At 30.8% G+C, this 11,936-nt stretch overlaps 1 protein-coding gene across 2 annotated transcripts; it reads left to right on the top strand.

Annotated features, from left to right (window-relative positions):
• Window positions 1-5,010: 5,010 nt before the first annotated feature.
• On the top strand, window positions 5,011-6,247 carry LOC125842206 (uncharacterized). 2 transcript variants are annotated; one of them, XM_049521449.1, is made up of 3 exons: window positions 5,011-5,341; window positions 5,471-5,593; window positions 5,704-6,247. In XM_049521449.1, the coding sequence occupies exons 2-3, from the start codon at window positions 5,474-5,476 to the stop codon at window positions 6,046-6,048; spliced, it is 465 nt and encodes a 154-aa protein (XP_049377406.1). In that variant the 5' UTR covers window positions 5,011-5,341; window positions 5,471-5,473; the 3' UTR covers window positions 6,049-6,247. The 2 variants fall into 2 exon arrangements, with proteins under 2 accessions (XP_049377406.1, XP_049377407.1); XM_049521450.1 differs by lacking the exon at window positions 5,011-5,341 and having other exon boundaries at window positions 5,349-5,593.
• Window positions 6,248-11,936: the final 5,689 nt, after the last annotated feature.

Raw genomic sequence — 11,936 nt, 5'->3', positions numbered from 1 at the left:
CTACTCATAATGAAAATCCTGACTTCAATTCAAACAATCTGTTTTACCTCATCTTTATCACCACTAGCACTTCAATAATCTTTCTATGCATTCATTTCCAACAATCTCAACTGGTACAATGAAGCTCTCATTTGATCATAAAAATGAAATAAGACATGTCAGTATGCTAAAATATAGTGTCACCAACAATAAAGATAAACAAGAAAGATAATGGAAACCCATAAAATAAGTACTACTAATAAGAGATAATAAAATGAACAAGGATTATGTGGATTTTATTTTTACTGAATGGTTATGAATTATAATTCTGTAAAGACTTAATTGTATCCTCAAAGAAATTGTAAGTGTTATAAATTGTAATATTGTAAATATCTATCTTGTATGTTGCTTTGAGAAAAGTTAGAAATCTTAAGTTTGAGACTAAATAAAGGAACATTTTAGAAAAATATTATTATCTAACTTCTTTTGCAAATGTATAGCTCAAAACTTACACTATAAATATTTAGCCCGAAACACAATTCGGTATACAATATTATATATTTAGTATACCTTAATATACAAATTTATATTTTATTTTTTACAAAAATATTTAAAAACTTGATTTACACTATTATACACTCAATATATAATATTATACAAAATCATAAGAGATATTTGTACATCCATATACAATAATATATCACAATATATAACAATATACAAAATTATAAGAGATATTTATACATATAAAATAAAATATGTTATCATGCAAAATACATATTTCGTCTTTTTTCTTGAATCCAAGCATTTGATTCATCTAAAAGCACCTCTAAACTACATCAAATCATCCAAAATTTCTTTTTTAGGCTCCTCAATATGTATTCAATCTTTTGCATAAATATCCACTCGAATTGGAGCTTATTTGCGAAAATTCTATTTTTCAAATTTTGAAGCTTCGATTTTTAACATAGATGTCTGTGCCTTCAACAAAATGTCAATACTCCTTCATAGTAACTCCAATAACGAAAATAAAATAATGATTTAATTTAAAATTTCTCCTAAAGTAGGGACCATTATTAATCACTCGGTTATATACACATATGAGACATTCATTTTACTCCAAAAAAGCAAAACAAATGAATCTGTTATTTACTATCACCATGGTTGAGAGAGAGTGAGTTTTTGGGTGCGTAGGGAAGAGAGATGAAAGAGAGATATTGTTAGGTTAGTGGCTAAATTTGGTTAAGTTTAAAAATCTTGTCTATTTTGAGAATTAATATCTCAAAAGGTCACTCAACTTTTATAATTTATCTAGTAAAGTCATTAAACTTTGTTTTATATTAATAAAGTCACTCAATTTAGACTTTTATATCAATAAAATCATTCAACTAAATTTATCATTAAAAATATACTTATAATGCTTATGGATCTGCTACTCCTCCAACTGGATTTGAATGACTATTATTAATTATCCAAAGCAATTGGATCATCAAATATAACTAAATCTCCAAAATAATTTTAAACAGCCAATGTTGCAAAAAATTTCCCTGCTAACTGGAGCTCCACTACAGCTGATGTTGCCTTTTTGACATTCACCATTATAAATTATGTCATGAAAGTAAGAAATTAATGTTTTATAGGGTGACGTGAACAAATTTTATTCCATGAATCAACTATGGAGAAGTTTATAAGGAAAATGAAAAATAAAATGGCTATGGAATTGGATCTTTTGGATGTCATTTTAACAAAAAAAAAAATGTACAAAAACAAATATATATAAATACAAGTACTAGTTGGATCTGGTCCATGAAATTGTTCAACAATATTTATAACACATTATCAATATAAATCTCATAAACTAAAGGTGATTTTTAATTTTATCAAGGGAAAAGGGTCTGATATATCCCTTAACTTTGTCATTTAGAGCTGATATACCCCTCGTTATGAAAGTGACTTATATATACCCTTATCGTTATACAAATGACTCACATACACTACATCAAAAATGATCCTTATCGGTAATTAATTAATGATAATAGTTTAATTGCCACTAAATATGTACTTGTAGCGGCAATTAACACTCTTTGTATATGTATATAAAGCCTTTAGCTACATTGAATCGAATGACAATTAACTAATGCCGGTAAAGACTTTAACAGTACTCTTTGTTAATGTGTATATTTATTACCGCTAAAAGGTGTTTTTGTTGTAGAGATATACCCCTACCTTTTCCAAAGGAACTCACATATACTCTTTATCTAACAGAAGTGAAAAAATAGTTTTAAATTTATATATTGATGAAACTTAATTTTTTTTTAAAAATAAATATCATGTAGGGGTGTTCAAGGTATATTTTCATCTTTTTCATACATAAATTATTTTTTGACTTCTTTGATTATCATTATTTGAGTTTCTCATTCTTATTTTATTTTTTTTCTTTCATTATTTAGTGTAAATAATTAATTAATTAATTAATTAATAGTAATACAAGAGCTCTACACCTAACCACTACTAAGACTCATAATCATGAAAAAAGTTTTCTTCAATTTGCAACTTGTACAATGCACTTGAACAGTATGTCAAAACTCTACAAAAGCTTTTGCTCGTTCACAAACACCTAGTAAACTCAAACTCTTCTTCACCTTGTATTCAGTCGATCCAATTTACTTTGCCCATCATCAAACCTTCGAAAGGCCCTACACACATTTGCAAATTAGATTATAGGATTATCCACTTAATTTACTTTTTTATTTCATTTTTGAATTCAACATCCACCAGTGGAGCTAATACTTTTTTACTTTTTTACTTAAAACTTTTTCGTAATCCAAGGCATCTCGAATTGAAGGAGAAACATGTGCCTAATGGTATATTATAAAGTCTACTTGCTTTCTTTAATAAGACTTAATTCTTTTCAGAAATCGCACCTTTTTATTAAATAGTAGTAGTTGTTTTGATGTATTATTATCGACTGGCTAGCGGTGCAATTATTTATTCAATGTATATTCCATTAGTGGCTGCTATCTAATACAGAACAATTATAAGTCCACTTGCTTTCTTTAATAATAAAATATTATTGTTAGAAATCGCACCTTTTCTTGAAATACTTAATCCATTCGTCCTAATTTATTTGAGTTAGTTTAATTTGACACGAAATTTAAGAAAAAAAAGAATGACTTTTGAAATTTATGATTTAAAATAAATTATAGATATTTGTGTGACTGTAAATCATTTTATTAAAGACAAAATAGACATTTTTAAAATTAAATTTTTACTAAATATGAAAACGTATCATTTTTTTTAAATTGACTAAAAATAAAATTAGATCATATAAATTGTGATGGAGAAATCTTTATTACAGTAATTGTTTTTATCTGCTTATTATTGACTTGTGGTGTAATCATTCAATATATATTCCATTTGTAGCTGTTATTTACTAGTACTATATATTATAAGTCTTTTTGCTTTCTGTAATTACTATATTATAGAAGAGTCTAGAAATGACTACCAATGTTCCAATAAAATCACTATTAATGTCCAATATATTTATAAAATATATAAGTGGGCCCCATCATCTTCCACTTAAATACTACATATTATATATTATTAATTACTATACTATAAATCACTACTAATATCCAATATATTTATCAAACTATATAAGTGGGCCCCACCACCTTCCACTTAAATACTGCATATTATATTTAAACTACTATACTATAAATGACTTAAATACTCCATATTATCTATTACAATAATTAACAATTATTTGACACTTTAAATTCTATCAATGCCATATAAATTAGGATAAAAAACCTAACATATAATAGTTAAATATATTTTAAAATAATATAAGTAATACTATACATTACAATAATTAACAGCTTAATTATTTAAAACTTATATAAAAAATTTAATTGACTTTCTAAATTCTATTGGTACCACATAAAATGGATTATATGATAAACATATATTGTTTGAAATTGACGAAAAAGAAACAATAAATTACAATAATTAATAAAAAAAATAGTCGACGAAATTGACGAAAAACAAATTATAAATTACAATAATTAACAATATAAATCTCTCGACTCCAACAAATCTATCAATTAATGCCACATAAATTGGGACATGGCAAATAACATATATTATTAAAAAATTAGGTTCAAAGTGTACTATAAAATACAATAATTAACAACTTAATATATTAAAGAGACATATAAAAAAGGGTTAATATTTGAAATTTTGCATCTGCCACATAAATTAGAACAAAGAGAGTAATAAATATTATTTTCAAAATTATGTTAAAAAAAAAGTACTACAAATCACAATAGCTAACAATTTAAAATATTTTTAAAATCATATAAAAATTTCAATAACTTCTCAAATTCCATAATATGACATAAATAAAAAAAAAGTGTTATAAATCATAATAAATAGTACAATATGTCAACTACTTTAAAAGTATTATAAATTGTAATAAATAATACAACAATTTAAATTACTTAAAATTTAACGACTTAAAAATATTTTTTTAAATGCATTAAAATTTTGGTAAATTGTCAAAACTTTACATGTGCCACATATATTGGGACATGGAGAGTCACACATATTTTTTTTAAAAAAATTACATTAAAAGTATTATATCAATTAACAACATATATTGTTTGAAATTGACGTAAAAAAAACTATAAATTACAATAATTAACAAAATAAATCTCTCGACTCCAACAAATCTATCAATTAATACCACATAAATTGGGACATGGCAAATAACATATATTATTAAAAAATTAGGTTCAAAATGTACTATAAAATACAATAATTAACAACTTAATATATTAAAGAGACATATAAAAAAGGTTAATATTTGAAATTCTGCGTGTGCCACATAAATTAGAACAAAGAGAGTAATAAATATTATTTTCAAAATTATGTTAAAAAAAAGTACTACAAATCACAATAGCTAAAAATTTAAAATATTTTTAAAAGGGAAAAGGGTCAAAAATACCCCCCAACTTTGGTTTATTCTTTGACTTTACCCTCGCCGTTAAAATGAAGTTAATTTTACCCCTCCCGTTACTAATTTCACCAAAATTACCCCTCATTTAGACGGAATCCCCAAAATTGATCCAAATTGACCCAATTACCCGAATTTTAAAAAAAAAAACCCTATTCCCTATTTTTAACCCAATGACCCGACCCCCTCTAGGATAACCCGGTACCAATTAACCCAATTACTCATTTCCATTTACCCATGCTCTCTCTTTAGATAGTCTCATTTTCTCCCAAATTTACCCATTAACTTCTCCTCTGATTTTCTACAGCGATCTTGCTCAACAAATCGATTTTTCGCCAACGAAAGGTAAGATTTTTGGATTTTAAGTTGTTTTGCCTACGACATCTCTCTTTCGTTCTTCCTGCATCTCTCTTTCGTTCTATCCATTGTTCTTCCAGCATCTCTTTTTCGTTCACCTCTGATTTTTCTTCTCAGAAAATGTCACAAAATAGTTATTCGTCTCAAAGAAAATGTTCTTGTGGTTTGGTGGTCAAAACACTGATTTCGAGTACTACATCTAATCCGGGAAGAAGGTTTTTCCGATGTCCTCGTCCAGATGTAAGTATATGAACTGATTTATTCCTATTATTGATCTGATTTGGTATTTCTTCGTATGATCTTATTTCGTATTTATTCGTATGAACTGATTTCGAGTATTCTTATGGCAGTTTTCTTCATGTGGATATTGGGAATGGGAAGACCAAGCTTTTCCTGAAGTAGCTTACCTACGTAATTTAGAGTCGTCGTTGAAAGATGTCAAGATGGAAATGGATAATTCGAAGATTGAAGTGGAGAATTTGAAGATTGAAATGGAGAACTTGAAGATTGTTGTGGAAAATTTGAAGATAAAGGTAGGTCATTTGTCGGAAACAATTGCTACATTGGAGGCATCGAATGATTTGGTAGTGGAAAAAGTTAGGATATTTCAAGACAAATATCACAAGATAAAGTACAAAGTTATGATTTCATGTTTTCTTTTTGTTGGATTTCTAGTTGCATTAACGACTAAGTGACTTCCTTTGTTAGTGTTTACTTTCAGCATTAGTTGTTAGTGTTTAGTGAATTCAGTTGTTAGTGTCTTTTGTGATGTTGGTTCCCTTTTTGTTCTTCATTTTGGTGTTGTAATAGAAGGACCTTTTTATTCTTCATTTTGGTGTTGTAATGGAAGGACATATGCATTGATATAATATGAAGTAATGTTTAGTAGTTGAAGTAATACACACTAAAAAGTAATGTTCAAACTTGGCACCATTCTGGGAATGTATTTGCTTAATATAACAAATGTTTTTGCTTCCTACTTAAACTGCACACATACCAAATTACATGCAATGCATCTATAGCAACAAAGACTACTGGTCCCGTCATTATTGTCATACAACAACACAGCTGCTCCAATTTTTCATTATCATCATAATCATAACAAGTGTAATGCAAAGTTGAATTCCCAGACCAATGCTCATTCTGTCATGAGAACTCAAGTATAATTTTTGAGGGTCCAATACGAGTATAACATCAATTTTGGAGAGTTCAAGCAACATACTCTACAATTTCCACTAACGAAATAAATAATCGAACTAGCAAAAGAAGCATTCAAGCATGACCTTGATCAAATAACGAAACAAATATGGTCACAAGTCAATAGCAAGTGCCTATAGTTGAGTCCAAATCATGGGAAATGCAGCTGCAAATGTTTGCAAATGTCTGCAAATGTCCATGTATCTGCAAAAGAAGCATTTTAGTCCATGTAGCTGCAAATTTCTCAGCTGCAAATATGGGAAATGCAATTGTTGCATCACAATGAGCCTGTATTGAATAAATTGAAAACAGTACAAGAAAATTAAAATCTCACATCCTTTAAATCTCACATCATATTGGCATTGCAAATATGGTGCTTAGGCAGCCCTCCACCCAAGATAATCATTCCCGTCTTCCTCAAATCAGCATGGACAACTTGAACTTTTTGACAAACAAATTATTTATTATCCACATTCATATATTTACAGAACCTGAACAAAATTGCACATTTACAAAAACCTGACCATTTATGATCTCTCCCTTACACATTTACAGAACACGATGAACACTTCATATATAATGACAAAAAACTGATTTGAACATAGAGAAGTTAGTTCAGTACATACCCCAAAAGAAGTTAGTGCAAATACAAAAAGCTTTTAAACACATAAACATGTTTTTGTATGCCATTAGTATCTCAAAAACATGCAACAAAATAACAAAATATTGTCTTCATTACTGAACTTATCATTGTTGTGCCTTGTCATTACCCTTTTTTGTCTTAAGTTTTTTCACTCTTGATTGCTCCAACATTCTTCCAGTAATAGATGCATTGCCCTTCCACGTAAGTCCCTTTGGTGCATACAAATCACTTGGTACACTCGGACCATCTCCAAGGAAGTTGATTTTTCTTGATCCTGTGGGTCGTGCCTGATTCTGTCTTTGTTGGATTCTAGAATTCAACTATGAAAAATCTCTTGGCTTCCATGGCATGCCATCCTCAACATCAAGATCAAAATCTTCATCTTCATCTTGAGTAGGCTGTGGAGCTGTTAAGGGAAAGTCCTCAACATCTTCTTCATCAATTAGTGTTCTATGCCTCTCCTTTCCTTGTTTCTTTTCCTTGTTGGATCGCATATCCATCTGATTAAAAGACCACAATGATATACTAAGCATCACTCTTGTAAAATAGGTTACTAAATTGTCCAACTTTCATACCTTTTGTTTTCTTAATTGCTCCAACATATTTTCAGTTTCAGGTGCATTCCCCTTCCATGTAGGCCCTTTTGGTGAAAAATCTCTTTGCTTCCATGGCATGTCTTCCTCAACATCAAGATCAAAATCTTCATCTTCATCTTCATCTGATGTGCAATCTTGAGTAGGTTGTGTCTTATACCTCTCATTTGTTTGCTTTTTTCCCTTGTCACATTGTTTATCCATCTAATATAAGAAAAAAATATGGATTTTGCCTTTTAGAAGTGAGACAATTACAATATTAATAAGTGAGACAATTACAGTATGAAAAGATACATTACATAGCAATAAGTGAGACAGTTACAATATTAGAAGTGAGATAATTACACAAAACTGAAGCATGACATTGTAAAGTAAATGAACTAAAAAAGATGGTTTTATCTTTTTCTTCTTACTCTTAACTTGTCCAGTATTAGAAGTGCCTTCTTCACTATTCTGATTAAACTGATAAAAAATAAAAAAATCACAATTACAAGATAAACTGATAAAATAGCAGAAAAATCAAAATTACAATACAATAACTAATTACATAGCAAATGAAATGATTACCTTATGACAACCTCTCGCATTGTGTCCAAGAATCCCACAGTTTGAACATGTTATTTTTCTCCCTCTTCTTGGTGCAACCCACTCAGTTTGTCTCTTAAGTGCTTCATCTTTATCTCTTTTCCTATTCATTCTAGGTCTGCCAGCTAAGTTTACCAATTCTGGTAGTTTCATTTCCTGTTCAGCTTCAATTTTCCAAAACTTTTGACCAGGCACTGGTTGTAGCTTACAATGGTAAGTTAAAAGATATGTTTCCTTAGAGTACCACCAGTGAATCTCTTCCAATGGATCAAGACTCTTGTAAAGAAGAGCCTTGATTGAATAGGGACATGGTATTCCAGTAAGATCCCATACCCTACATGTGCATTTCTTAGCTGCCAAATTGACAATGTGTCTATCATTTCCTTCACTTACCTCAAATCCATCATCTCCATTGAAATTTAATTCACACACATTAGCAATCTTCAAGAATTCATTGTACATTTCAATAGCTATAGGACTCCAATCACAGTTCCAAGTCATCAGTTCATTTTCATTTTTGACAAACTTGGTCATAACCATAACATTGATTCTTATATCCTCAAGCATACCAATTATTGGCTTGTGTCTTGCTTCCAATATACAAGAGTTAAATGACTCAACCAAATTGTTTTCCACCTTACTATTCTTGCAAACAGTGTCAAAAAATACTCTACACCAAGTTTGTATTGGAAAATGCAACAGATGGTCTTTTGCTTCTTCAGACAGTTGACCTAATATCTTCAAATAATCATCCAATTCCTCTTTGTAGGTGCTCCATGCACACCACCACAATAACTTAGTCATCATTTTAGATCTCTTACCTTTTTTTCTCCAGTTGGCCTCTATGTGCCACAAAATCTATGCATAGCATTAGGTAAAATATTTTTAACAGCTTCAATTAATCCTTGTATATCAGTACAAGACAAATTGATTTCAGCTTTCTTTTTTTTTTTCGGGGGGGGACAGCGAACCTCCCGCCAAGAGGCCAAGGTTGCTTGCTAACTCTCAGCCGCATTACCATAACGAAAAGAAAAAAGAATGAAAAAAAAATGAAAATACATAAGACAACAGATAAAGATTTATAAGATACAGTAAATAAGAATGAATAAAGAAGTGACAGATATGAGAATTTACCTTTTGCATATCAGACATGAATGTGATTCCTTCTCCACTGTTGATGATTAAAGACTTCTGAAGTAATTCCAAGAACCACACCCAAGATGCCTTGCACTCTCTGTCCACAATAGCCCAAGCAATAGGATAGAAATGGTTCATCGAGTCTTGACCAATAGCATATAACAATTGACCTTTAGCTTTACCCTTCAAAAATGTACCATCTAGGCCAATGAAAGGTCTCAACCCATTCTTAAATCCACTCTTCAATGCATCAAAACAAATGTACATCCTCGAAAATTTTCTTTTTCCATCTTCTAATGCATTTCTTTAAACCTTAAGGACAACATCAGTTCCTGGATTACTCTTTTTTAAAGCATTTGCATACCCAACAATTTTCTTATAATCATCACAAAAACTGCCTTCCATGTCCTCCAATATCATTCTTTTAGCTCTCTTACACTTTTCAAAATGAGCATTAATGTTGAAAGCAGTTTTCATATCAACTTTCATTTTCTTTATCTTGTATTTTGGATTAGCTTGCAACTTCTCCTTAAAGTAAAAGGCCATTGTAGTTGCACTAACCTTATAGTTACCACATGGATCCTTGCATGCTTTATTATGCTCTCCTTTCAATGTTTTCACTCTAACACCGGCAACATGCTTTTCACTAGAAATTAGACATACAAAGTTGCATTTATCTCTGCAAACAACCCCAAGTCTTTTTCTGTCACTTTTTTTAGTAGTTAAATTATAGCCATTTGCCAATGAATGCAAACTAATGTATCTTCTAGCATCAGCTATATCCTTAAATGTCATTGACTTGTGTAAATCCTTGTAATCACACAAGCTACCATCAATTACCCTCCTCCTTTCTAGTGCAAGAACCTCTAATTTTTCAGAATTATAATCAGAGTTATCATTGGAAGTATCACTATCATTTTCAGTACCATCAGAAGTACAATCAGTAGATACATCATCAATAACTACCACAATCTCTAACATTTTGATTATATTCTCAACATCAACATCTAACTCACAATCATCAACGACAAATAAATTAATTATATCAAATTTATCATTAACAAAGGACAATAATGTCCTAATCCCCTCATCACCTTCTATTTCATAGTATTTTCCAAAAGGGACAGATAATATTTCCAATACATTTCACTTACAAGTTATGTGTGTCTAGGGCCTTTTATATTAGTTTTTATGTGTTTTTATTATGTTTTGCAAGAAAGGTGTTCAGGCGCGGAAGTTTAGAGACAGCTGAAGGAAATGCAGAAAAAGGCATCCACGGAGGTGATCTACGGACCGTAGGTCCATTCACAGTCCGTAGGTTATGACCGTAGATCAGCAGGCATGGTATTGAGGACAAATCAGGGAAATCTGACCAAGTGTGGAACCACGGTGCTCATTAACGGTTCGTAGATTGATCTACGGATCGTACTATTGATCCGTAGAGTGAGGCTGCGAGGGTTCCAGTACCTGATTTTTGAAGATTCTAAGTATGAAGCTACGGTGAGGATTGACGGACCGTAGATCGATATACGGTCCGTCGTTTACTTCAGAGAAGCTGATTTTTGGAAGCTAAAATATTTTCTAAGTCCCGAGTGACGGAAGGGACTTACGGACCGTAGATCCATCGACGGTCCGTAAGTCGGTCTCGTGGATTGAAGACGCGTGCCTGAACAAAACTTTCCTTAATTTGTTTCCTTTTTTATTGAGGATTTATTTTCTATAAATAGGACATGTAAACCTCGTTTTTGGGGGTGAGACACTATTATTCTAGTTTTACTTTGTAACTTTGGAGATTAATTTGCAACTCTAGCAATTATTGATTTTCCAAGTTCGTTTTGAAAATTTTGGCTTTGCAATTCAAGTTAAATTTCTGGGTTTATCATTCTTTTTACGTAAGTTCATGATTTCTTCTTCTACAATTATGAATTGTGTTCTTGCCAATATGAGTAACTAAATCCACAACTAGGGTTGTGGGAACCATGATCGATTAACAAAGTATGAATAGTAAATAAGCAATTCTTGACTAGTATTTTGCATGCATTGATAATTCTTTCGTTTAGAAGTCTTTTTAACGGTGGCCAACGTTAGAACTCGCCTTGTTACTACTTGCCGGACCAAGGAGGTAATTAACAAGAAAAGAATTATCAACATAGATTTAGTGTGATACTATCTAATAGGCTAGTGTCGATTGGTGCGAAGTAATAACTAAGCCAAACATCGATTATGATGTCTAATACGAGGTAAAGGTAAGGGTTAGTAAATTATACACACGTAGCCGGACCAAGGTGCGGGGTGAAATTCTCTAGGTGCCGGACCAAGGATTTAGAGATACCTAACTTATCACTTTGCATGTAATACACTAGAAAAGGATTGATGTTGCTAGGATTACTGCGTTATGAGCTTGTGGGGAACACGTATACCCTAGTTA

Source organism: Solanum stenotomum, chromosome 10, assembly GCF_019186545.1.
Source record: "Solanum stenotomum isolate F172 chromosome 10, ASM1918654v1, whole genome shotgun sequence".
Taxonomy (NCBI): Eukaryota; Viridiplantae; Streptophyta; class Magnoliopsida; order Solanales; family Solanaceae; genus Solanum; species Solanum stenotomum.
This window is presented reverse-complemented; position numbering and strand designations above follow the sequence as displayed.

Bases quoted from the DNA above. Each gene is read 5' to 3' on its own strand.
- LOC125842206 (XM_049521449.1), top strand. From the start codon at position 5,474: ATGTCACAAAATAGTTATTCGTCTCAAAGAAAATGTTCTTGTGGTTTG. The intron at 5,594-5,703 runs GTAAGTATATGA...TTCTTATGGCAG, and splicing joins TCCGATGTCCTCGTCCAGAT to TTTTCTTCATGTGGATATTG.